The sequence below is a fragment of the Peromyscus eremicus genome, chromosome 10, assembly GCF_949786415.1.
Source record: "Peromyscus eremicus chromosome 10, PerEre_H2_v1, whole genome shotgun sequence".
Classification (NCBI taxonomy): domain Eukaryota; kingdom Metazoa; phylum Chordata; class Mammalia; order Rodentia; family Cricetidae; genus Peromyscus; species Peromyscus eremicus.
The window spans coordinates 68,352,294-68,379,484 of NC_081426.1; the positions used below are offsets into that span (position 1 = coordinate 68,352,294).

Genomic DNA, 27,191 nt, shown 5'->3' on the forward strand with positions numbered 1-27,191 from the left:
AACAAACAGGAAAGACAAAACAAAACCCCAGAACTTTAAAGAAAGGAAAAACAAAAGAAACACACACACACACACACACACACACACACACACACAAACTTATAAAAGCACAAAATTGGAAACCATAATACACAAGCAAAACACACACACACAAAAACTCAGACAAAGCAATATGAGACAAAAAAGGTCTACACAAATGCCGTTGAGTTTACATTAGCCATCTACCCCTGGGTCCGGAGCCCACCTTAGTGTGGTTAATATACCCAGTGAGACTCAATTGGAGAAAACTAATTTTTCCTTTGCAAGCAGATGTCAGTTTGGAGATAGTTTCTGGGTTAGGGTTGGGAGCTCATGTCCACTTCCCCCTTTTAGCTCTGGAACCCCATCTGGCTTGGACCTGTGTGGACCCTGTGCATGCTGCCACAGTCTTTGTGAGTTTATTTGTGTGGTAGTCCTGTTGTCTGTAGAAGGCCCTGTTTCCTTGGGGTCATCCATCATCTCTGGATCTTACAGTTTTACAATCTTTCTTCCTCCTCTACTGCACAGCTTCCTGATCCCTGAGGGGAGGGATTTGATGAAGACATCCCATTTAGGATGAGAGTTCTCATTTCATTCTCTGTATGTTACTAAGTGTGGGTCTCTGTGTTAGTTCTTTTCTACTACAAGAAGAAACTTCTCCAAGGCAGAATGTCATTAGAAGTCTTAATTGCTGCATTCTTTCGGCAGAACAATAGTATTTGGTTTCCCCCTAAGCCCATGGCCCATCTAGGTCTCAGATTCTTGGCCACCCAAGCAGTGTCCAGCATGGGTTCCATCTCTTGGAGTGGGCCTTAATCCAGTCAGAGTTGTTGGTTACTCCCACAACCTTTGTGCCATTATTGTGCCAGGATATCATGCAGGCAGGTCAACATTGTAGATTGCAGGGTTTGTAGCTGAGTTAGTGTTTATCTTTCTCCTCTGGTAGTGTGCAGAGTATCTTCCAGTACCTTCCAGTACACCCACACTAGTCAGTAGGTGTGAAGGCTCTAGTTAGGCACCTGTACTTAACCATGTTCAATGAGATATGTCAGTATTGTCTTCAGCAATAGGGCCTTACCATCATAAACTGAGATTTTTCAAAAGGGAAGATACATCTGGTACAATGTATTTTCAGACCATAATTAAAATGCCTTTCAGGGCTGGTGGGACAGTTCAGCTAGTAAAGGTGCCTGCTGCCCATCTCAGCAGCCCGCCTTCACTTCCCTGGACCCACATGCTGGAAGGAGAAAACCTCCTCTCACAGGTTCCCCAGCTCTCACTGACTCCACCCGCTCTCCCACTCTCAGCCTCTACCCCATGCCCCATACAAACACACAAACATTGTGAGTGCATAAAATTGTTTAAATGCTTTCCAAAAGAAATGTCTATCCTCTTAAGAGTCTATGGACATCTGATCTAGCTTGCTAGTATAGGTATGATTATTTTTGCTCCTCAGAATGAGTCTTTTGAGTGTTATGCAATTCTTCTGTTATGTTATTCTGTTTTATTTCATACAACAGAATTCTGATTTGGAGATATGTTAAGTAAAAATATTTATAGTACTCAAATTCTTTCCTTTTGAGGTTTTTGGAGAGTAATATTTTAAATAATTAAATACATCTTAGGAGTTTCATGCCAACAAGTGCTTTGGCTCCTAGTGACTGTTCAAATAAATAAGCTTTTTGCCTAATTGTGTTCTCAGAGTATTATCATCTTGTCTTTACATATTATGTAGTATTCATACATGTAATTTAAAGTGAAGAAATAAGATGCACGCCATCCTAGTGGTGATTTATGGCTCATTCTGTGCTCAGAGGGTATTCTTTTTCCTACAAGAGGGTAGTTTTGAATGACACTACTAATGAGCTTTTTCAGTGAAATTGACTTTTGGTTTGAGTGCATACGTGCACACACACACACCTTATATGGCCAATTTAGTTGCTGAAATACTGTGAAAAATCAGGAATTGTGTTTAAAAAGGAAGAAAAAATGACATAAAAACAGCAACAAAAGAACCCAAATAAACAGACAAGCAAACCTATGTTTCCTTTAGCACTTCATGGGTGCTCACACTTGGTAGAGTGAATAGGAGAAGCCTATTCCAAATTCATGAGGGAATGTATTCCTCGCCATCACTCCCAGCTGTGCTCAGGCTGACTCTAGACCTTACTTTTTTTTTTCTTCTGGAGCTGAGGACCGAACCCACGGCAAGCGCTCTACCACTGAGCTAAATCCCCAACCCCTTTACTTTTTGTTTGTGTACTTAGAGCCTAGGGAAGACAGAGGGGCTTTAGGCATGTCACCTGTCCTCTTAGATGCTCTCTCTCCCAGGACTCCAGCATCCGTATTTCTGAGTTGTGCATATAGGAGGTGCTTCACTCGTGATTAGAAACATCAGAGGAAACTGCAGTAACAGTCTGAGACTGACAGTCTTGAAGAGTCCTCAGACATATCTCCATCTTAGCTCCAGTGCCCAGTTCCGCAGCACGTATACTGAAATTGGAACAACACGGACTAGCAAGACCTCGTACATGCATCAGTGCATATTGATGAAGCATTCCATAGTCTCACGATGGAGAACCCTCCCATACTCGTGGATAGGCAGAATCCACACTATGAGTATCAGTGTGTTATCAGTCCGTTTCACATTGGAGGAATGTGCCTGGTTGTGAGAAAGAAAGAAGGAAGGAAGGAAGGAAGGAAGGAAGGAAGGAAAGAAAGAAAGAAGGAAGGAAGAAAGGAAACTATAAGAGGTCTCTGGAAGACAACTTAGAGCCAGCACAAAGCAAAATTGAAAAGGCTGCCTGGGACCACAGTATTTAAACACAAGATAAATTTCAAGTCATATGTTAAAAGGAATTAATTTTGTGGTGTATTTTAATTTGTATGTGCTTTTGAATTAGTATAAGGATCATAGGAAATAACTGCTCAGTGACTCTTACAGATATAGTCTATACATTGGAAAGGGGCAGACTCTAAAGTATGTTTGATCCAACTGTTGTTATAGAGCCTGCTCTATATAAAATGATTGATTAATTTGAGATAAAGAATCTTGAAGCTAAAATTCTGTCCTAAGTTTAAAAGAATAACTGAGAATGATTATTCTACTGTGGATTTCTTTAAATTTAGCTAAACTCTCTAATGCCATTTAACTTAGGACCTAGAAAAACACACGGTCTCTACTATTGAAGAATCCTTACAGGTACATAGAGTATTTCATGTAAGCATAGACAGGTGCGATAAAAAAAAATAGTCTTTATGCTAAATAACAGATGTTTTCATTTAAGGCTCAATCAAATCTGTTTTTGGAAAAATTATTTTGAAAATTGTGTTGTATATATACTAATGAAATTCTAACCTTTGGGATTACACCCAAGGCTGACAAGGGTCAGTGAAATCAGATTTCCATTGCCACTGGCACTGTTGGAAATATGGCAGTGTGGAGGGAGTCGTCTAAAGATTCAAAGTTAAGTGGCCTCATGAGGAGTCCCATACTCTTCAACTATAATCCACCCCTAGGAAATCCCCAAAGAGCCAGAATTCTCACTGCGACATTGTCATAACAACACAAATGGCTTCAGTGTATTTGTTAGGGATTCTGATGACTGGATTATGGTGCACCCACACACTAGAGCACTGTGCTGCCATTCCAGTACAGCAGGAGAAACCCATATCCTAGCTAGTGTGGTTGCAACCACAGTTAAAATGGACCGAAGTAACGCGTAAACATGGAACACAGTTAAAAATGGACCGAAGTAATGTGTAAACATGGACACAGTTAAAAATGGACCGAAGTAACATGTAAACATGGAACACAGTTAAAAATGGACCAAAGTAATGCGTAAACATGGAACACAGTTAAAAAATGGACCGAAGTAACGTGTAAACATGGAACACAGTTAAAAAATGGACCAAAGTAACGCATAAACATGGAACACAGTTAAAAATGGACCGAAGTAACGCATAAACATGGAAATATAAGTATGATTGTTTCACTTGACGTTTCCATAAATTATAACAATATGCTACCTGTTCATTCTGCTTTGTTTCTTCTTCAATGAGAAAACAGCCTAACTTTTTTATATTCGCTGAAATACACTAAGGTTTTATAAGCATGAAGGATTTAAGGGAACGATTAAGGAGAAAATTGTTAGTTTACTAATAATTGCATATTCTATTTATTTTAAGAATTACATGGATTATTTATCCCGACTTTATGAAAGAGAAATCAAAGATTTCTTTGAAGTTGCAAAGATCAAGATGACTGGTACCACTAAAGAAAGCAAGAAGTTTGGTAAGCCTAGCCGTGGGCTCAGTGTCTCCCTTTGAAGTAATCTTACTGAATAGTAACTCCCGAGGCTTTTAAACAAGGTGGAAGAAAACGCGATAGAATTAAACAAAGAAGAGGTCTAGCTAATATATTTGATTTACAGTGTTTCAGAGAAAGTGTATTTGAAAAGAAAGGTCTATCTGTCAGTATGTTTTTACAAGCTAAGATTATGTGGTGCATCCGTCCACAGCAGTTGGGCATCCCTGCTGAGATTAGAGGTCACTATGCTAGGGAAGCAGAGGTGGGAAACGGAAGTGCAGCTGGTAGAGAAGGGATCAGGCAGGGCACTACTGCTGAGTGTGGTTTCTGATCCCCAAAGATGTTTGCAGGTGGGGCCAAGTCATTGCTCTCCACAGAGAAAGAACTAAAAGCCATTCCTGGCTTCTTACTTCTCACTGGCTGCTTTGAATTTAGAAGTGTTTATTTTTTTTTGCCAATGGTATATAGACATGTCACCAGAATCTCCCTTGTGATTGTACCTTATTTTTCTAAAGCAATTTATTTGGAACATATTGGTTTTTATTTCCTAATACTTAAAGGAAATTTCACTCTTTGAAAGACTAGCCAGTGAAAGTATCAAGCTAAGAAAGGATGTGCTGAGGCCACGTTCTGCTCTTGCATGTACCCATCTCTGGAGTTCTCTTTGGATGGAGTTCTGTGCCTATTCAAGTCCAAACCTGGCCTTAAAGGGCTACATCGTGCACTCCTCGGTGTCTGTGGAGTCCCTTTAGAACGCTGAGTTTAGCATTGACTGTTGAAAGGAGCCTGTGCCCTAAGCAATGGCAGGAAGCGGATAGCAGTGTTGAGTATTGCTGGTCCTGCTCCCGTCTGCTCTTCCGGGCAGAGAAGACTGTCTTAGATGTCACATTAATTACTGTGGTCCAGAATTTGAAGTGCTTTGGATTGTCTGTTAATATGCTACACTTCGTAAAACACTGTCTTGGGACAGTAGGCTTTTGAAAACAGAAATGCTAACTCATCCTAAAGGCTAATTGTTTTTAAACAGCAGTGTGTTTATATCCTTGTTGATGTTTCACTGTGGATATGTTATGCCTTTTTTGGGCAAAGAGCATATTATTAATGCAGCTACATGTTTAATGTTTTCATTAAGTATATTCGTCATCACTTGTTAGTGTGCCATTTTATGCTGAGAAATCTCTTTTTTCGGTATATGAATACAAGTTGGATATAGGATATACATTAAGATAAATGACATAAAAATACAACTTAATTAAAATACAATAGTATCTTTATGTTATCATCACATTATCTTAAAGCTTAAGCCTTTTCTTTTCCTACTCTAAGTTCTTAAATTATCTTGTTAAAATACTTTAATTTACATAATAGAAGTTTAGAATGCATTTTTATAATTTTAAAACAATGTCATAACAAAAAGATAAATCTATTAAATACTGATGGATAGAGTAATTTGTGATAATTCATCACAGAAAATTATATTATCAGTTATTTTGTTATCAAATACAAGAGAAAAACTAAATTCAGAGAATAACAGCAGTTTGTTGATCTCTCTACATTTCACTTGTTAACATTTTAAAAGAAAAATTCAAGTTAAAAACACATGACTTAAGAAATTCTGAATCGAGTAGGTTGGAAATTTTCCCAACAGATTTTTTTCAATGATCCAGATTATGTTTAAATGAATTTTAATAGTAACTATAATTAAAGTTAAAACCTATGGATTTGGAAAGCTGGCTTTTCAGTGACTCCAAGTTGATGATTTTAAATATAAGTTCTGCTTTGTACTCGCTCTGGCAATCCTTTCTCAAGATGTGGATAAGAGTTCCCCTTACAAAAGGAAGAACGTGACATAATGGGCATCATCAAAATGGGCTGCCTCTTCCTTTTTGAAAACTTCATTTTATCTTTACCATCACTTATTTCAAGAAATTCAAAATAGATTAAAGATGCCAAGAGGATATCTGTTCTTCGTGATAAGATCTTTATATAAATTATTCCCTATTGATGAATAATTTATCTCAATATCCTCAAGGGAGTAGGATTTTCCTCCTAGGATTGATACTTTGATGGATGCTTCCATTCCTCTTCTCCAAACGTACTTAATGAGATAGAGGCAAAGGAAACTGAGTGATTATTCTTACAATTGTTATTTTTACTGGATTTTCCTTCCCTACTTAAGATGCATACTTTAAAGACAGACATGTCACTGGGGGACAGGGTAGTGCTTATAATGGGGCTTTAGCTGTTAGGTTTGACATATAATATATAAAATATATATGTCTTAACTATATATAAAATATATACATATATCTTAACTATTAAAAATGAGCTATTTATAAAATATACATAAGGTTTTAGTTTCTTGTATATATAATTACATGATTATAATGCCCCTGTTTAATATTATAAAATCTTTACAATGGTATCTAAAGTCATCTTATCATTGTTTCTCAATTAAACTAAGTAAGATTTTTGATTCCAAGGGTAGTTGAATACAAGGCTGGATTCCAGGTTTGGCGGAAGAGTAATTAAAGAAATATTTATAAATGTCCATTGTACAAGTAAACACTGGAAGTACAGCAGTGAACGAAGGTCCTTATCCACTATTCTTAGTGTGTTTACCATGTACTGGAGATAACTTAAAGATACTGCTGAGAAGGAATCTAGAGTGTTTTCAGTTTCAAATTATAACTAATAGGCAGTACTGGTGACTAGTCACAACTGTCTGCTTTTAAAAACCTTTGCACTAGACCTTGCTCTGCGAAGGTGAGCCTGCAGAAGGACAGCTTAGGCCTGGGCAGTAGTGCTCACATTAGTGAACAGTTAGCTGCACTGTGGTGTTCACCACTTTAACATCTGCCCTTCTTGTTTCACACCCTTGAGCTTCAGGTGGCCGAAGCTGGCATCCCCGCAGCAGCACAGTAATGACCAGTTCCGAGCTCTCCTTGGGCCTTTGCCTCCAGTGTGCCTGGCTATGCCAGTTGACACATGGTTCTCTGTTTTTACGCTGTGTTTAGATTATAGTTATCTTTAGTCCATTATATGGTTTTGTTCTTGCCTTTCATCTGAAGGTCTGAGTTTGACTTCAGAATGTTTGACAGCATAGGCTCTAACGTTGATCCACAGATACTGTGTAGAGCAGAGTTGGAGAATATAAGAAATGCCAAGTGACCGTGCTAAAGTTCAGATTTCCCCAGCTAGTCTGTCCCTTACAATTAATTACTCTTCCACACGTAGCTCCTGACCACTGTTTTTCCATCTTTCAGTCTTGAATTAATAGGCTAGTGACCAGGGAATTCCATGTGATACTTGATTTTAATTTTAAAACTATCTTAAAAGCCCCACTTGTATAATCTTTCACAAATCAAGGAGAAGATTGTTGTGGTGGGGATCCCCTTCAGGGGCTTTCAGGAGATGTAAGGTTGTTAATGTCTAAAGTGACCCCTTCATTCTTGGCTTGTTAAATTACTAGAGCTTCCTTGTCTCCGGAGACAAAGCCTTGTGACCTCATTCTTTTCAACCTAAGTGCACCAACGTCCTAAGCTAAAACAACAATCCCTACATTGAAAGGTTGGGGAGAGGGTTTCAACATGGACATTTTCCCTGAATATGGAAGTAGAAGCCCACATTAAAGGGTTAGTCAGATTCTCTCACTTACTCAACAGTCGTCGCTGAGCAACTACACGTGTGTTGGCACCTCTCATTAGTCAGTGCTCACAGTTCTTTGCATGTGTCTTTTAAACTAGAGCTTTAACTGCCTCTTGTGCATGGTTTGTGCAGATTGCAGTTTATTAACTTGTCTTTGTCTTTGATGCTTGCAACCTAATCCATCACAGCTACACTGCCTCGAAAAGAAAGTGCTGTCAAACAGGAAGCAGAGAGTGAGTATGCTTACTGTGCTAGTGGGCACCCTCAGTGCATGTCTGTTAATGTCTAGATGTTAGTTACTTGTCTTGAGAGTCATTAATAGCAGATGTGTTGATTGCACCGAGTCGCCAGGTATTGGAAAAAGAAACCCAGCATGGTGGTTGTATGTACATCCAAGAAATAAGTGACGTGGTTACAGTTACACAGCAAGGGGTGAAAGCTTTGTTGTCAGAAGTTAATGGGAAACCTTAACATTGCACTTCTGTTATAGTCTGTGTTTAGAAGAGCTACAGCTATTACTAGAGGGGCACTGGAGAGATGGATCAGCAGTAAGAGCACGTACTGCTCTTTGAGAGGACCCGAGTGCAGTTCCCAGAACCCAGCTCAGGTGGCTCATAACCACCTGTAGCTCCAGCTCCAGAGGACTCCAGTACCTCTGGATTTGCTGACCCCCGCACTCACGTGCACATACTCATATGCACACATGTGCATACGCGCACACATGTTCACACACATGCACGCACAATTTAAAATAATAAGAATAAATCCTTGAAGAAAGTCTTAGAGGTCTGGTAATGGTTTGTATAGTGATGCCAAAACTTGAATTGTCTCTATCATAACTTAATTTTTCCTTTCTGCCTGTTAGTAAGTAGTGCAACTTACCAAAGCAGTATTCAAGAAGAGTAATTTTTTAAGTGTTTTATTGTTTCTATTCTGAATCTGAACCTTCTATTTTCTAAGAATGAACTGTTAATTCCTAGTGTGGGGGAGCTGTTGCTCATTTTCCCATGGCCATGATGAATTCCTAAATTCTACCTAAGCACGCCTGTCTCTTACTTGTATGGCTAGTGACGTCACTTTTCAGTTATATTTTAAAGATAACCAGGTGCTTAGGGTGTTTTTGTTCATGTATCTGTCATTAGCCAAGTCACCTACTCAGAAAAGCAGGGTCTCCAAGGTCAGGAACATGCTAAGTTTAATCATAAGTGATTGACTTTTATGGGGAAAATTGTCAGGAATTGATAGTTTCATGTGGTTCAACTTAACAGATTGGTGTTTAAAGTAGAGATGATTAATACTTGATTATAGGTTTTCTTTAGAAATATTCCAGAGTTCTGTGAGCTGTAGTGTTAGCACAGTACTCATGACCCTCATCTGTGTTCCTGCCCCATCTGCTTTAGCTTAGAGACGGTACCAGACAGCTTGTCCTTTAGCATGGGATGGGTCAGGGCATCCTTTCCATCCTAGTCCATAGATACATGTAGTTTTACTTCACCTTACGACATTCTTTGCAGTAGGACCCAGCGTCAGTGAATGTCAAGGATTCTGCAAACCATGTAGTAGACTCAGAGTCCTGGAAGACCTAGACTCTTAACAGGTAGCCCTGAGGTAGATTGTAGGTCTTTTATTCCTGAGACACAGCTTTCAAAGCTCTGGTATTTCTTAGGTCTCCATGGAAGCTCTGGGAAACTCACTGGATCAACTTCTAGTCTGAATAAACTGAGCGTTCAGAGCTCGGGCAATCGCCGGTCCCAGTCATCCTCCCTGCTGGACATGGGGAACATGTCTGCCTCTGACCTTGATGTGGCCGACAGAACCAAGTTTGATAAGGTAAAGTAACAGGAGATTCTTAGCGCTGGCACTGTGATTGCCTCAAGTGTTTTCAGAGATGCAGGCTCTTGGGACACCTTTTAAGTCATCATCATGCCCTTCCAATTCTGATTTGAATCTGAAAAAGGAAAAATCCCCATCAAAAAGGGCAACTAAAATATGATTTATCAGTTAAGTAACATAAGAGCTGCATTAACATTTACTTGTTGCAAACATGGCGTGCAAATCACACGGAAGTTGTTTGAGGGATGACGGAATCAAGAGGGAGTAACAGCGTCACTGCAGCTGTGACGCCTTGAGTAAGCTCCAGAGTTTGTCTTCCCCTCCATATTTGAAGGGAGGAACTGTGGGTTTTCTTTTCCGTCTGTTCACCTTGGTATTTTATTACCCTATCAGTCTTGAGAGAGCTTGTCTTTGGCATATTGGAGGGTTCTAGACTTAGGAAATTATTCATACTTGGGTATGTGTCCTTGCTGAAGAGTGAACTCAACTCAGCATCTGTTTAAGCATTCCATGCAGTTCTTTAATCCTTGGCTCATTGGTTTCCTTCAGATCTTTGAACAGGTACTGAGTGAACTGGAGCCACTGTGTCTGGCAGAACAGGACTTCATAAGTAAATTTTTCAAACTACAGCAACATCAAAACATGTCTGCATCAATGGTATGGCTTCCATTTGTTTGGACAGTATTTTTAGTCTGTAACATAACTTAACCTAGTTACTATTATTACGTCTTCACAATTTCAGTATCCAAACAGAAAAGGAAAGATTTGCAATAAATCAATCTTAAGTATTCTTGTTACGCACAGAATACGGGAAATAGGAAGTAGTTGGGAGTTTGGATTTCTAGTATTCCAGAATATCTTAAGCCAACATCCTCAAACTTTAACAAGAGAGGAAATGTCTGCATTTGTTTTGGAGAACATCATTCAAAAAGCAATTTTTTGTTGTTGTTGTTTTTGTGAGGCAGGGTTTCTCTATGTAGCTCTGTAGCCCAGGCTGGCCTCGAACTCACAGAGATCCTCCTGCCTCTGCCTCCCAAGTGCTGGCATGCGCCACCACTGCCCAGCTCAAAAAAATAGCCATTTTAAACAGGATGTGATAGCTTGTGTCTAAAATTCAAGCACTTGAGAAACTAGGTGGAAGAATTGCATGAGTTCCAGGCCAGCCTGGGATACAGAATGTAAGATATAAAAAACCAGAAACCCTACCAATTTTAATAATTTAGTGTTCCCAAAGAAAAATACAGCCTCAGAGATGATGCTATACAGAGGGAAGGTGGGGGCATCAGCCTGGAGTCCGGTTTTGTCTTGTGGCCTTACAGGTAAACAGCTAGACACTGTAGCTGGTGCCCTAATCCTCAGTCACCTCTTCCATAATGTGGATATAGCAGTTCCTCCTCATGCCATCAGGGCATGAGAGTAAGAGGATGAATGAGAGAATTTCTAGAATATTTTGAAGAACTCAAAACCATAATTCAGATGGGAGTCATCTCAGAGTTGTGCCTCAGGCAGCCAACATATACAAAGCTGTCATAAGATGAGTGAGAAATTCATTACTGTTGGGAGTCTGTTGTCCTCAGAGTAGGAGTGTTGGAAAATTTGCTTGCTTGACTTCAGAAAGAGTTTATGACAGCATTTATATATATTTATATTTGATTTGTATGCATGTTTCGTCTGCATGTATGTCTATGTCCCACGTTTGTGCATTACACAGGGAAGCCAGAAGAGGATGTAGGATGCTGGAAACTGGAGTTACAGGTGGTTGTGAGCTGTCATGGGGTGCTGGGAATCCAGCCTGGGTCCTTTGGAAGAGCCGCTGGGGCTCCTAACTGCTGAGCTGTCTTCAAGCCCCACTGCATTTTCTCAGTGCTGAAGTTTTCATTCTAAAGTTGTTGTTGGATGTTTTCCATTTTGGGTTTGTGTGTGTGTGTGTGTGTGTGTGTGTGTGTGTGTGTGTGTGTGTGTGTGCGCGCTGAACTGCTTTACATCTGAGTACATGCCTGGCCTCATGCACTCTCTCTCTCTTCACAACCACACCAATGTACACGTAGACAGAGAACTGTTTACCCTGTATTAATTCCTGGGGGAGGGAGGACTCTAGAGACAGGCTGATGAGATGGGTAAGTGAGTAAAGGTGCTTGCTGAGCAAGCCTCATGACCTGAGTTCAATTCCAGGAGCCTACCTACGAGTAAGCTGAAAGGACAGACCCCGCCGCATTGTCCTCGCCCTCCGTGCACACACTGTGGCATTTTGTGCAGGCTCACTCACACATGCACGTGTACACACTAAAGTGATTGTTTCAAATCTAAGAACGCGTTTCATGAGACTTTCTTAAAGAATGTATAATATGTTGTTACTTTAGTAGTACTAAAGATAGTACTATTTTCCATAAAGTATTTTCTTGTAGGTGTTTTAAAACATAGCAGGCTTTTGGTATATAATTTGTCACTGTGCTGGTTTTTTCATATGTAAAGTATATGAATATTTTTGCAGACTGAAGCAGAAGACGTGGATGGTAGCTCGTTATCACGACAGCATAGTTCTGCCTCACTGCTGCCTGTTTCATCTGAGTATGTATTTATTACTGTCTGCTGTTTGTTCTGGAAAAACTGAACTTCGATTGAGGGATAATGACGTGTTTCTCATGGAAACATCCACGTGATTCTTGTACTCACACAGACCTGAGTGCTAGCCTAGTTGTGATGAAAAACCCTGATGAAAGCAAAGGGTTTGTTTTGTCCCACAGTTAGAGTGGGGAAGTCAAGGCAGCAGGAACTTGAGCAGGTGGTCATGTTCCAGAGTTGTCAGCAAGAGGAGAGCAATGAGTGCCTGTGTTTAGCTCCCTTTCTCCTTTTATCAATCCAGCAGCCAGCCCAGGGAATGGTGCCACCCACAGTAGGCGTATCTTACCACCTCAACTAACCTAATCGAGGTCATCCAGAAACAATCTAGCATAGATAATCTCTCGCAGATATACATGGAGGCTTGTCTCCTGAGTGATTCTAGAGTCTGTCAAGTTGACCATCAGCACTAGTCATCCATCATGTGTGCTCACTGTCCTGTTAGGGACATGTTATTGTTCCTCTTCTAGGCCTCATGAGTGAGCTCTTCTGTCTGGTGATCACAGATGGATCAGTCAGTGCTAGTGATTGCTGGTAGAAAGTAGTGAATTTCTTAGAGATAAAAAGCATAGTTTAGTGCCCAGCTTTACAAATGAAGCAAACAATTGGCTGTTTTTATATTCAAAACTGCTATAGAATAGTTCATCATAGTTTGACATTTTTAGTTGCAGTACCAATTTTTAAGCTTTTTTTATATATATTAAACTACAGTTATAGTTATAGGTAGATTCACCTGAAGTTTATACTAATTATTTCTTTTTCTTGCTTTCTGAATAGGAAAGATATGATTCGCCAAATGATGATCAAAATATTTCGTTGCATTGAACCAGAACTGAACAACTTAATTGCATTAGGAGACAAAATTGATAGCTTTAACTCCCTCTACATGTTAGTCAAAATGAGTCATCATGTGTGGACTGCACAAAATGTGGACCCTGCTTCTTTTCTAAGTACTACATTGGGAAATGTCTTGGTGACTGTGAAGAGGAACTTTGACAAATGCATTGTAAGTTGTAAAAATTAACTCAAGGACAAGTCACTATGCAGAATGGCTAATTATTTAATCTAGGGTCTAGTGTTCATGACCTCCAAAGCTATGAAGTAGGGAGTTGGCACCAGCCCATTTGAGCAGAGTAAGTTAGAGGGTTTGGAGAGACAAGTAGAATCTGCAGCACATACATAGAGACAGCTTCTGCCTCAGTGACCCACTGGCTTCCTGATGACTCAGTTTCCTGATCTGTGACCTGTGATTTAATGAAACAATTGAAAGGTATTTGGATTTATTATTATTTTTATATATTCTAGTAAAATATATTTATTTTAATTGTTAGCTTAAATTATTGTAGTTCATTTTAATTAATAGGATGCAAAGTTTAATAATCATACTGCTGGGTGGGCATGGTGGCACATGCCTTTAGTCTCAGTATTCAAAGGCAGAGGCAGGTGGATACCTGCCTTGTCCCTGTCCTTCATGGCAGAATGATATACTGATTCTAGTTGGAATACAGACTTGAAGCTCAAAATCCTTGATTAAATCATCTTTGAAAGAAGTTTCATTCTTCTCCTTGCTTTTGTTGTCAGAATACAGTGCAGTGTAGAATGTTTCTATCAGGAGAGCTAGTGTTCTCTGCTCACCCTTTTGCAGTTCTAAGCAGCATCTGTGGTGCCTTCCTTGGGCACTGCGTGGGCATTTGGTCACCTGTGCTTTCTAAGTTGCTTGACTTTTCTCCCCTTGCTTTCTGCCTAACTTTAGAGTAACCAAATAAGGCAAATGGAGGAAGTAAAGATCTCAAAGAAAAGTAAAGTAGGAATTCTTCCATTTGTTGCTGAATTTGAAGAATTTGCTGGACTTGCAGAATCAATCTTCAAAAATGCTGAACGTCGTGGCGATCTCGACAAAGCCTACACCAAACTAATCAGAGGAGTCTTTGTTAATGGTGAATTTGTATGGTTTGTTCTAAAGAACGTTATGGCTCTTCTCTAGTTTCTGGGTAACTGATGCTGGGTGCAGATGAGCTCACTGTTTTTAGTGGTCTGTAGTCTGAAATTGAGTATCTTAAATGTGAAAACTAAGCAGCATGGAAGCTGCTAATTCCCATCAAGAGCCACTCTTGTACCAAGCTCCTGGGCCTTATTACTGTGCAGAATTGAAAGTCATTTTTCAAATGTAGAAAATGACCTTGTTTCATTTGCATTTTAATAAGGGTCTTCTGGGTGTTGGGCAAGGATATCTGTAGTGCTTACAGTTCGCTGAAGCTTCATTTTTTTTTTTTTTTTTTTTAATCTGTAACACAGGGAGATTAGCTGTATGCTGGCCTGTATGAAAGCCCACTCAGGGACATTTTTGGACGTGTTATTTAATTTGAAATTGTCTAATAACTTACACTCAATGATTTCAAAAGCAAAAATTGAACAGGAAGTTGAATCATGTCATATTGCATATAACACTTTTGTGAAAGGAAAGGGAGAGGGGCATGGAAAAGTTTGTAAGTAGAAACATTAAATGTTACAAATAATCTTTCCCTTTATTTAAAAGTATTTTCTACTTTTTGTGAGTGCATATGAGCATATTTTATTTTAGAATCAGATAAAACAAACAAAATGTGTATGGTTTTGTAAGTGACATTCTTTAGTGTACTTTTCCATACACTGGAAGCTGCTTAACTCCATAATCCTGTTATCTTTCCTTATCCAGTAATATAGATTTCTGTCTCTTTTTTTTTTTCTGTTGCTTTGATAAAATACTCTGATAAAAAAAGCAATGTAAGATTAAGATTAATTCACATCACAGTTCAAGGTCCAATGCAAAGCTGGAAGCAGCTGGTCACGTACACCCACAGTCAGAAGGAGGTATCAGTGAGTGCATGCATGTTAGTGTTTGCTTTCTCTGGCTCACACAGTCCAAGATCCCCTTCCTAGGGAATAGCACCACCTGCAATGGGCAGGTCTTCCCACTTCGGTTAATGTAACCAAGATAATCACCCACAGCATGCCCTAAGGCCCATCGCTCACATTATTCTAGGTTCTGCCAAGCTGACTGTGCTAACCATTATAATAACTACAATTATTTTAATGACCACGTGGTCTTCTATTTAGTACTGTTTACTTACTGAATATGCCTTTAGTATGTGTTAGTTTGTTTCCAGCTGGAAATGAAATTGGTAGTTCAAAGGTTTATGTGTATATCAAGGTTTTGCCAATTATGGTGCCGAGAACCAGTGTAGTTCTCTGAGCATTTGGTGAAAATCTCCATTGCTCTGCATGCTCTACAATTGCTAGGTGTTACTCCCTGTTGTCAGTCTCTATCCCTTGCCAGACCAGTCGGCTGGCTCTAAATGATCTAGTTTCATTCACTTTGTGATTTTGCTCATGGTGTCCTTGTAGGGCTTTTCAAATTTTGTGTCACCGTTTTTTTTTCCCAACTCTTGTGTTGAAGTCATTCTTTAGAAGGCCATGCTATCACAAACCTTTATTTTTAGCTAGATATATTTTTGTTGATGCTTATGACCCTGTTACTGCTTTTTATATTTAAGTAATTGATCATTTTAGAATCTAGCCATGATGTTGATCATCCGGCTGCCCTAACGTACCAGCTATAATTCATAATTCCTCCACTGATTTGAAAAGTCACCTTTAGTCCATACTGCATTTCCAGGTGTGCAGGGTATTGTCTGAAGAAGACCGTGCAGTGCAGAGTAGTGTATTTAGTCCTGAACGGTTTGACTCATATCAGAAGGTGTTCTTTGTTTTTCTGCTTCGATTTTAGTGGAGAAAGTAGCACATGAAAGCCAGAAGACCCCCAGGGATGTCGTTATGATGGAAAACTTCCACCATATTTTTGCAACTCTGTCTCGTTTGAAAATCTCATGTCTAGAAGCTGAGAAAAAAGAAGCCAAGCAGAAATACACTGATCACCTTCAGTCTTACGTCATTTACTCTTTAGGACAGCCTCTTGAAAAACTAAATGTAAATATATTTTCATTTGGTCTTTTCCTGCTTTTGAATCCAATAACATACAGATGTTCTGTGTACTGGCACAGAAGGAGGATGAAGGACTTAGTTATTGATGCTGCCAGTGTGCCAGACATTAATAGATGTTCTATGTATGTAGTTTCTTCTAATTCGTATAAATAGTGATGCACCCAGGTGTGGAAGCCACTCTGCCTGGATTATAATCCTCACTGCCTGGAAAGCTGAAACAAGAGGATTGTATGTGTGTTCAGTGCCTGCATGGACAACTTAGCAGAGCTCTCTCAAAGTAAATAGTACATAAATTGAACAGTGATATGAGCTAAGATACTGTTATCCCATTTTACAAATTCAGAAACAAAATCAACTTGAGGGTGAAACTTGACTGAGCTTTTCCCATCGTTTTCTTCATAAATGGCCAACTTTTACATAGTTCAGGGGATGATTTCAGAAACTTTGTCAAGATAAAAGAAAAGGGCCAGGCATGGTGGCTCATGCCTTTAATCCACCACTTGGGAGGCAGAGGCAGGTGGATTCAAGGCCAACTTGGTCTATAGAGTGAGTGCTAGAATAGCCAAGGCTACACAGAGAAACCTTGTCTTGGGAAAAGAAAGAAAGAAAGGAAAAGAGGAAGAGAGGAAGAAAGGGAAGGAAGAGAGGAAGGAAGGGAAGGAAGAGGGGAAGGAAGGGAAGGAAGAGGGGAAGGAAGGGAAGGAAGAGAGGTAGGAAGGAAGGAAAGGAAGAGAGGAAGGAGTGAAGAAAGAAGAGAGGAAGGAAAGGAAAGAAGAGAGGAAGGAAGGAAGAGAGGATGGAAGGAAGGAAAGAAAGAGAGGAAGGAAGGGACTGGGGTGAAGATTCAGGGGCAAAGTGTTTGCTGAGTTTCTAATGTCCTTGTAAAAGCATGCTGTAACCCCAGCTCGGGCACATGGAGACAGGCAAATCCCAAGTCCTCACTGGCCAACAAATGTAGCCTAAACAGTGAGTTCCAGGCTCTGTGAGAGATCTTGCTTCAAAAAATAAGGTAGAGAAGCAATTGAGGAAGACATCCTGGCCTCCACACCCACCCACATACATCACACACAAGATTAAAATTATATATATTGTATGTTGCCGTTCTTTTCTTTCCTGACTTGAGTCATTTCCCTGAGCAAATGATAAATAATAAAATCAAGAAGTGGTTGTTTTACCAGGTATAATGGTTCGTGTTTGTAATCCAATCCCAACTTACAGGAAGCTAAAAGAGAGAGACAGAAAAACCCCGAGTCTATAAACATATTCAATGGAAAATGCAGCATATGAGATTGTAGTTTTGTACACTCACATTAAAGAAATAGAAGGAAATCCAGAGTGTCAACAACAGTAACTCCTGAGTAGTATGGTAATAGATGATTGTTATTTTAGCTTCTGTGCAATTACATCCTTTTAAACCTGGTTTTTAAAAGGTTCAGGTGATAATATAAGAAGCTCTTAGCCATTACTGGTTCTCATTTCCTTGAAGCATTTCTTTGAAGGCGTTGAAGCCCGAGTAGCCCAGGGCATACGGGAGGAGGAAGTGAGCTACCAGCTTGCATTCAACAAGCAAGAGCTTCGCAAAGTTATTAAAGAATACCCTGGCAAGGAGGTGAAGAAGGGCCTTGATAACCTCTACAAGAAGGTTGACAAGCATTTATGTGAAGAAGAGAACTTACTGCAGGTATGCACATCCCCTGGCTTCAGACCCGGGCTTCTCTCCACACGTGCTACACATGCTCCATTTTTAGTGCCTAGAAGAGTTCCATAGCTGAGTGTGGGGGTGCACGCCTGCAGTCCCAGCACTTGGGACACTGAGGCACAAGGACCAAGAGATCAAGGTCATCCTAGGCTCCATGGTGAGCTTAAGGCCGACCTGAGCTACATCCTGCCTCAAAAAAGGGAAACGAAAATAGAAGACAGGCCAGGGTGGTGATTGTAAGGAAGACAGGAGTCCTTGTGTAATTCTTTCTGTTTTAATGTTGGTGTTTTTCGAAGGTGAGGCATTGCTTCTCTGTTTGACTGGGGGTTTGTCTCATTGTTTTTGGATTGCAGGTGACTGTAAATGCAGTATTGCTTACTATGGTGCAGGGGCTCTGAGTCGGGATGGAGCTAGAAATGGATCTGTAATCCGGATCCAGATGAGGCTGTGCAATGTGGGGCACATTACTTGACTGCTGCGCTTCAAATCTCCTTATCCCAAAACTGATGCCTCTCTTGTGGGCACTGCTGTTTTATAGATAAGAGGAATGAGGGCTTGAGAGGTGGAGTAACATGGCAGCAAGCCTCGTTCAAGTGCAGTGGGGCCAGATTTGAACAAACTGAAGCTATATGCTTTATAAACTATGCCAAAGGACCCAGAGATGGAGATTAACTCTAGCTTCAGCATCATAGGAACGGCCACCCACTTCCCTGAGGAGAACAGCATGCTAATGAGTGGCAAGTGTGGTGCTCAGTGGAGGAAACAGCACAGCTAAGGATGAAAAGCAAGGGTGTAATAAAGATGGGAGGTAGTGACTGGTCTGTCATCGACAGGAATGGAGGGTTTAGGAGGCTCACAAGAGAAACCCCAGAAGAGTACATTCCCTCGGTTGACACGCTGGGATCTGATCATAGTCCCACCCTCACCTGGTCCTCGGGAGACTTCAGTTACATAATGCTGACACAGAGTGAACCTCGATGAGTCTAAGCCCTTGTATCATTGTGTGTCTGGAATTCTGTCTTGAAATTACCTGCATATCCAACTCCATGATGAGGTGGTTCATCACATAGTTGTAGGTAGTTAGCTTGGATCATCCTGGTTCTCCCACCCCATTATCAAGCAATAGTTATGTCATCAATTTTAAATAAAGAAGTGTATCTTTGTCTGAAATGAAACTAAAGTATTAAGTATTACACTTCCTGAATGATGGTCTTCGTTCCACACATAGTTGTGCAAAGCTGCATCTGTGTGGATATTAAGAGTTTATGAGATAACAGCTAAAACATGATGGGTGCTTGCTCATGGCAGACCTAGCCTAAGTACTCTGCTTTATTCCCTGGGTTAACTTAGGAGGAAAGAATGCTATTATCCACACCTTGTTTACAGATACCAACTTGAGGCCCACAGGGCCAATGGCATATAGTTGAGGTCACAAATCTTTTTAAGTAGAAGGACTGAGGGTGCTGTCTTCAGAATGCATGTTCTTAACTACCATGCTGTACCAGATTCTTAGATTCTCTCTGTAATCTGTTCTCCATGTGTGATACTGTAATCATTCCCCTCACAGTTCTCTGGCCTTCCCTTTCTGTTTGCGATAGGTGGTGTGGCACTCCATGCAAGATGAGTTTATCCGCCAGTACAAGCACTTCGAGGGCTTGATAGCGCGCTGCTATCCTGGGTCCGGAGTTACGATGGAATTCACTATTCAGGACATTCTGGATTATTGCTCCAGCATTGCACAGTCCCACTAAATGAGCCTCATGAAAGAGAAAAAAGAAACAAACACACACTGTCAGTACACCAACACTACAGAAAACAATGAAGCATTTGAGAAGCCGGACTCAAAGCTTTGTGTGTTACTAAATGTCACATAACTGCGTGGTACTCTGCTCCGGGTACTTAGGTGCAGAGCAGCAGCCTGGGGGTCCGTTTTCTTTGACCTCCAGGTGATGTACTTAAGCATTTATCTCATCATCAAGAAATGCCTTCAGCACTTTCCAGTGACAGGGAGGACATTTTCCTTAATTGCCAGCTTCCTGTGTTTGCAAGTGGCTATTGTGAGTGGAACGGTTGGAGTAGGCCAGCACTCACTACTCACTGGTTGCTAACCAATGATGGAACTCTGAGAGCATTATACAGTATTGTTTGTCCCTTGTCTAACAAGTGTGCATATAGGTAAGGGGGCTGAGAAGGTGGTCAGTTACCAGCCTGGATTTTAAGGATTATGTGGCTCTGTATATTAAAAAACATTTTTTAAGTTGATAGTTGGTAATAGTCTTTGGTTTTATATATCGTGCATATAAAAACAAACTTATAGAATCTGTGTATCAAAATTAATTGTGAGGCCTTATACCAAAGAACACTTAGAATTCTAACAATAAGAAAGTTAATAGAATAATAAGAAAAAAGTCATTTGTAATAGCTTCAGAGATGTTTTGTATTTAGGACTAACTATTGAAATGTATACTATGGGCTGAACAACCTAAATGTCCGTCAGCAGTAGAACAGATGAATATAACTATGTTCACTTCGTGGGACAGTGATATCAGAATGAAAATGTAGATAAATGCCAGGAAAATACTGTCAGGTGACAAAAGGCATCACCAGGAACATCCGTATGTGCTGGGATTCTTTTAATATAAAACTTGAAAAACAAATTAAGCCATTGTGGTTTGGGGTTCCAAGTGGAAAAGCAGGGGATAACTGCAAAATAATGAGCGTGAATCTGAGAGGGGCATGGAGGATTAAAAAGTCATGTGGTCACACATGCCTGTCATCCTAGCACTTAAGAGGCTGAGACAGGAGGATTGTTGAAAGTTCATGGCCAGCCTGAGCTGCATAGCAAGTACCAGGCCAGCCAGGATTGGATAACAAACTCTCAAATAACTGGGTGGGGTGAGGGGAGTCCACATGGTAAGGTACACAGACTTCATTGTATTGTGGTATCATTTACACACATACACATGCATACACATACACACACACACACACACACACACACACACACACACATACACACACACGTATATCCACTTGTACCCTGTGGGTGTTCTGTCAGTTCAGCATTTACCTTACATTTCTAAACTCAAATTCATTTGTGTGTATGTATACATACATACTTATTAATACAAAATGTGGACTTTTAAGGATTCAAAATTTAGAACAGAGAGATGCAGTGATTTGTTATTAGTTAGTAGAAATGAAGTTCCATACATCAAACTCTCTGAGTGCTGGACTTGCTTTCTCTACTGGTAGCAGATGATAGGATGGATGGATAGATAGATAGATAGATAGATATAGAGTGATACGTATTGATAAATATACATACTATAATACATCTAAAGACCAAGTATATCTAAACTATATTAATGAATGAAGGCTAATTTTAACTGGTTATTTGGTATTATTTATTGCATTATTAATACATAATATCAGAGTGACATGAACAAAGTGAGATTGTCTGTCCTTTGCTTTAGATCCTGGGTACTAGTGCCTCTCAGAATTTAATATCCTTGTGGAGCACCTAGCCAGCATGATGAACTGGGCTTTGCATAGTCCAGGTCTGCAGTTTGAACAGTCTCTAAGCCGTTCCAGTACTGCTGCCGTGCTGCCCACAGTCAGAGGTGCAAAGTGTCACAGAGCAGTCACATTTTTCCTCTGGACAAGTCAGGACTATGTGCTGTTTCTCCCTTGGGACAGCTGGCTTTTGTACCTGCAGTTTAAGCAAGGTCCCCTCATTATTTTCAGTATATTTGTGCTAATAGTGCTCACTTACCTAAATTTCTGAGTGATATACTTCTAAGTGTTATTTGGGGCAATCCTCCTTTTTAAGAGAGGAGTCAGAAAATGGGGTGGGCGGAACAGGGCAGAGGGACGCATGGAAGTGGGAGGTGCTAGAGGCAACCGACTTAACAGAGAAGAAGTAATACCAATCTGTGAGCAGTGGAAATGTTGGAGAAGGCAGCTCCAGACCATCTCAGCTGGCATCCCTGCCCACCTGGGCTTTGTACAATGTGGCATCTAGAAGGCAGGTCATTTCCTAATTGCCTGGAGGGAAAAGTAATGAGGAAGAAACTGGGAAATGGATGGGTTGTGCTCTATCTGCATTTGTACTAGTCTCCATTTAATTCCCAACAGCTTTTACTGGTCCCTTTCATTTTCATTGCCCTGTTCTCATAAGCACCTGTCCTTATCCCTCATGACATGTTGACTTGGGGTTTTTGCTGTTTACTTGTCTCCATGTTCATCACCAGCTTGGTATCGAGGGTCAAGGTTGCCCCACGGAATCATTATCTGTAGCACTTAACTGCTTATTAGGTCCTGAGTTTAAAAGTGAAAGGTAGCCGGGCGGTGGTGGCGCATGCCTTTAATCCCAGCACTCGGGAGGCAGAGCCAGGCGGATCTCTGTGAGTTCGAGGCCAGCCTGGGCTACCAAGTGAGTTCCAGGAAAGGCGCAAAACTACACAGAGAAACCCTGCCTCGAAAAACCGGAAAAAAAAAAAGTGAAAGGTAAACAGACACTCGTTCATGGGAGGGAAAAGCAGGAGTGTCCTTCCTAGAGCCTGCAGTGATGAACACAGCCACAATCTCCACTGAGGTTCCAGGTGGCGGGAGGCCCAGCCTGTCCCGCCTAAAATCCAGTACTTAGTGTGCCACCTTCCTTTAAGTGTGCACACTGAACACTGTGGGCAGTGGCCCACTCGTGCTGGGAATCCTTGTAAGGAAATTACCCTCAAGGACAAGAAAATGTGCCCTGCACGTAGTTCTTAACCTATACAGGAACCAATGGATTCTATGGCTGACTCAGGCTGGCCTGCCTGTTAGAACCACCAGGGAGATTTGTGAAGCATCCAGTTCCATCTTCAGACAGTGTTTCACTGGCTGGGCTGTGGAGTACAAATTGGCATTTTTAAACATTTGCCCATGGTTTTAATATGTAGCAGGTTGAGAGCCAATGGTTTGTGCCAATCGTGATTATTACATTTGTTGGGCATTTTTCTACCCCAGGCAATGGAGAGGTCTATTAGTGAGGACTGGGCAGTCCCAGACCCTGTCTCTAGAAGAATTTACAGAGGTATATGTAGACAGCCCTTCTTCCAATGAGCACATATCTGAATTTTACAGGAGACATTATTCATTTGAGATCCTCCTTGAATTTGATTCATCCTAAGAACTAAGGTTCCTCTGCTGCCTCTTAGGCTCTCATATCTTTTAAATGATTCCTTGCCCCTTAGCCTCGTATTAGGTTCTGTAGCCAGTTCTTCTGCTGTGTGAAAAGTTATATTTCCCTTCACTGGGAATCTCAAACTTGAGTTACTAGAAAGAGCTAAGCTGTCCTCCCATTTTTACCACAGTGGGTGCTTTCCAGGTCCAGGGGGAATATTCATCTCAGTGCTACTCTCCACAAAGACTGGACACATGACTAATAATCAGGACAAGGCAAACTGTTCACTGCTCACCAGGGGCCTAATCTTGAGCAGAATGGCACTGGGTGGAAGGGATATATGTTGTGGTCATATATTGTGTACCCTAGTAAATTTGCCTGAAGATCAGAGAACAGAACAAGCCACTAGATTAAACATAGATGCCAGTCAGGAGTGGCACACACCTTTAATCCCAGTACTTAGGAGTCATGCACCTTTAGCACTTGGGGTTCGTCTGGATCTCTGAGTTCAAAGCCACCCTGGACTACTTGAGATTGACTCAGTCTAGGAGAGAAACAGAGCCAGGCAGTGGTGGCACACACCTTTAATCACAGTTCCTGGGAGTCACACGCCTTTAATCCCAGCACTAAGAAGGAAATGATATGGCTGGGCGGAGAAAGGTATATTCGGCATGAGGAGACAGGAACTAAGGCTTTTTCAGCTGGTGCCCTTTCGGTTGAGGACTCAGACATTCGTTGAGAGGATGCATGGAGTTACCAAGGTAAGCTGTGGCTTGTTCCTTTGTCTCTCTGATCTTTAGGCAGATTTTATTAGAGTACACGATACATCACTACAATACGTGGCATAAGTCATTCCAGCAGTCAGACCAAAACAGCAATGTCATGATGAGAAACCCAAGAGTGGGTGGGTTTCTATGCCTCCCACAGTCAGGCCCATCATTTCCCTTCGTGTTCCTGGACAGTCTCCCTGTCTGAGGTAGGAGGGCGTTGGGAATGCTCCAGTTAGATGAAGTTAGTTTCTGAACCTCCTGACCCAAGGACTCCAGATGATGCAGGTGTAAAACACACATATGCACAAAAACAAACAAACTATGTGAGACAATACAAAATGACAACAAATGGATGGTAGACAATTGACAACACACGTTGTAAAAGCGCAGGATGAGATATCTAGCTTTCTCTGGGGTGTGATGAAGTCAAGGAAGATTTTATAAAGGAAATGAGTTGCTGTTCCCCGTGTTGGATGCATCTATAAAAGATCAATACAGTTTAGCACTGGACCAAGGGCTCAGGCTCTGACATCAAAAGGGAAGTGAGTTTAAAATAAGGCTTTTAGCAGGCCATCTGAGCTTGTCCAAATGAACAAATTAACTGCTTCATGTCTTAGTTTCCTTATACATGAAATGCAAGCAGTTATGCTTATTTTTGCAAGTTCACAGCAAGTTAAATCATCTATTTGTTAAAATCTCCATGGAAAAAGCCAATCGGCTTCACATACACATGACCTCAGTATCTGTCACCGCGATGAAAAAGCAACAGATGTGCATGTCCATCATTTTCAGGGGTTGATACAATAGACACTTTGCAAACTGTATTTTCATGCTGTTGCCTAGATTAAAATTATTTTTCTAATATATTCTGCACTCAGTCATCTTATTATCAATTTGCAGAAATGAAGTGTATTTTAGGTCTATGGTATTAGTTGTAAATATTTTTCTAGCTTATTCTTGGTCATTTGGTACGGAATGTTTGACATGTAGAAGGCTTGCTCTTTGGTTGGCTTTTTTTTTTTTTTTTTTTTTTTGGTTTTTCGAGACAGGGTTTCTCTGTGTAGATTTGCGCCTTTCCTGGAACTCACTTGGTAGCCCAGGCTGGCCTCGAACTCACAGAGATCCGCCTGGCTCTGCCTCCCAAGTGCTGGGATTAAAGGCGTGTGCCACCACCGCCCGGCTGGTTGGCTTTTTAATTCATCAATATTTATCCAGTTTTTCATTCCCCCAGAGCCTCTACACTTACCTCTATTCCTTCTCAATCCAAAAAGTAAAGAAGGACTGATTCTTTGCGCTAGCATTTGAAGTGTAAATGCTCCCATGTCTTTGTAGACATCAAATGAAATTGCTGTGTCACCAAGATGCTCCAGCCCTGTCTTCTCTAAAGGTGATCATTTCCTAAGAGTAATTTCCCGGTGTCTTCTGCTAGAGAACAGCTTCTCATAACAACTATTCATTTACACAGAGTAGACATCTTTTGTGGCCAGGTCACTGCAAATCCTCTGTCACTAAGCTCTCTAGATGGACTGGAACTGCCATGACCGTGTTCCTTATCTGACAGTGATAAGTATGTTGCCAGCCAAACTACACTCCTTTGGCAACAGGAAAATTGAGTCTCTGATGCTTAAATAAAAGGACTTGAAGTAGCTGATAGTATTGACATTTTAGCATGATGTCTTGGTTAGGGTTTCTATTGCTGTGAAGAAACACCATGACCACAGCAACTCTTATAAAGGAAAACATTTAATTGGGGCTAGCTTACAGGTCTAGAGGTTTAGTCCATTAGGGTCATGGCGGCAAGCATGGTAGCACACAGGCAGACATGGTGCTGGAGAGGTAGCTGAGAGTTCTACATCTGGATCTGCAGGCAACAGGAAGAGAGAGAGAGACACTGGGATTGACTTGAGCATCTGAAACCTCAGAGCCCACCCCCAGTGACACACTTCCTTCAACAAGGACACACCTATTCCAACAAGGCTGCACCTTCTAATAGTGCCACTCCCTATGGGCCTGAGGGAGGCATTTTCATTCAAACCACCACACATGATTTCTGGGTGTTAAAGGGAAGCAACTAGGATGCTAGAAGGAATATCAGATTAAAGACTGAATCATTCAATTCAATTCATATTACTCTTCTGTTAGGTGCCAGCCACTTCGCTTAGTTATGCCTACAGAGAAAGGCATATTAGTCTCTTTAGCTCATAAGGAGTTCATAGTCTGAGGGGAGGGGGACATACAGGAAAATCAGTGAGTATGCTGGCCACAACAGCACCCAAAGCCACATCACTTGCATATGCCCACCAGTCTCCCAGACATCTCTGCCAACCACTTTACATCAGAACCCATTTGTACCTTTGTTTCCACCCTGTTCCTGCACCAACACATGCTCACGTGGCTTCCTGGTTATTCCATTTGGGGGCTTCCATTTCTGAAGGGCAGCTCTTGACATTGGGTTAGATTCCTTCATGCCTTCACTCCGAGAGGCTGACCCTGTATGATTTCCATTCTTTTCTGTAGTCTTTGTCTCGCAGGCATTTTATCACGCTGTTAAGAGGACTATTGAACTCTTCTCCTGGGCAACATCATTTTTGTGCAACATTCACTGTTCAGCATTCATCCTTCCACAACCCAGATCAATTTTCCCCAATTAATTTCATTAAATGATTATCCAATTTAAAGGCTTAATGGTGTCCAATGATGTAGTGGATAAAAGTCACACTCAGAAATGTCACATTTGGTGAGTCCTTATTGTGATGTGGGCCTCTCACCTTTCCCAAATGACACCAGATTGCTATGTTTATTACTGACAGAAATGTTTCTTCTTTATCTCTTCCTGGCCATGTCATCTTCTCTTCCCACTTTCCCAAATCTCTTCTCTTCATTAACGCCTCTAAGTTCTAGACACCTCAGGGTCCAAATGCAAGTCCCATCTGCTGGGGAACCCTGAAAAGTTATTCTAGTCCCGAATGTCCTTCTGTTTCTGAATTCCTGTCATTCATCCTGTGCTGTCAATTGAGACTCGAACACATTTGGAAGGGGTGCATTAACAAAGTACTGACTTAACCAACAGAAAGGTATCCTCTCACAGTCTGAAGCTCCAACTCTGAGGCCAAGAAGCCCAAAGAGCTGGGGGAAAATCTTTTCGTACAC

General features: G+C 41.0%; 1 protein-coding gene across 2 annotated transcripts in view; it reads left to right on the top strand.

The window, feature by feature from the left end:
- Exoc1 (exocyst complex component 1) overlaps positions 1-20,369 on the top strand; it is a 46,083-nt gene extending 25,714 nt beyond the window's left edge. Inside the window, exons 10-19 of one of the 2 annotated variants that reach the window (XM_059276041.1) lie at positions 4,207-4,312; positions 8,164-8,208; positions 9,642-9,805; positions 10,358-10,465; positions 12,300-12,376; positions 13,205-13,433; positions 14,181-14,364; positions 16,194-16,393; positions 17,895-18,089; positions 19,706-20,369. In XM_059276041.1, the coding sequence (XP_059132024.1) occupies positions 4,207-4,312; positions 8,164-8,208; positions 9,642-9,805; positions 10,358-10,465; positions 12,300-12,376; positions 13,205-13,433; positions 14,181-14,364; positions 16,194-16,393; positions 17,895-18,089; positions 19,706-19,858 (1,461 nt within the window). In that variant the 3' untranslated portion in view covers positions 19,859-20,369. The remainder of the gene's footprint in view (positions 1-4,206; positions 4,313-8,163; positions 8,209-9,641; positions 9,806-10,357; positions 10,466-12,299; positions 12,377-13,204; positions 13,434-14,180; positions 14,365-16,193; positions 16,394-17,894; positions 18,090-19,705) is intronic. The other variant, XM_059276042.1, reaches the window with a different exon arrangement.
- Positions 20,370-27,191: the final 6,822 nt, after the last annotated feature.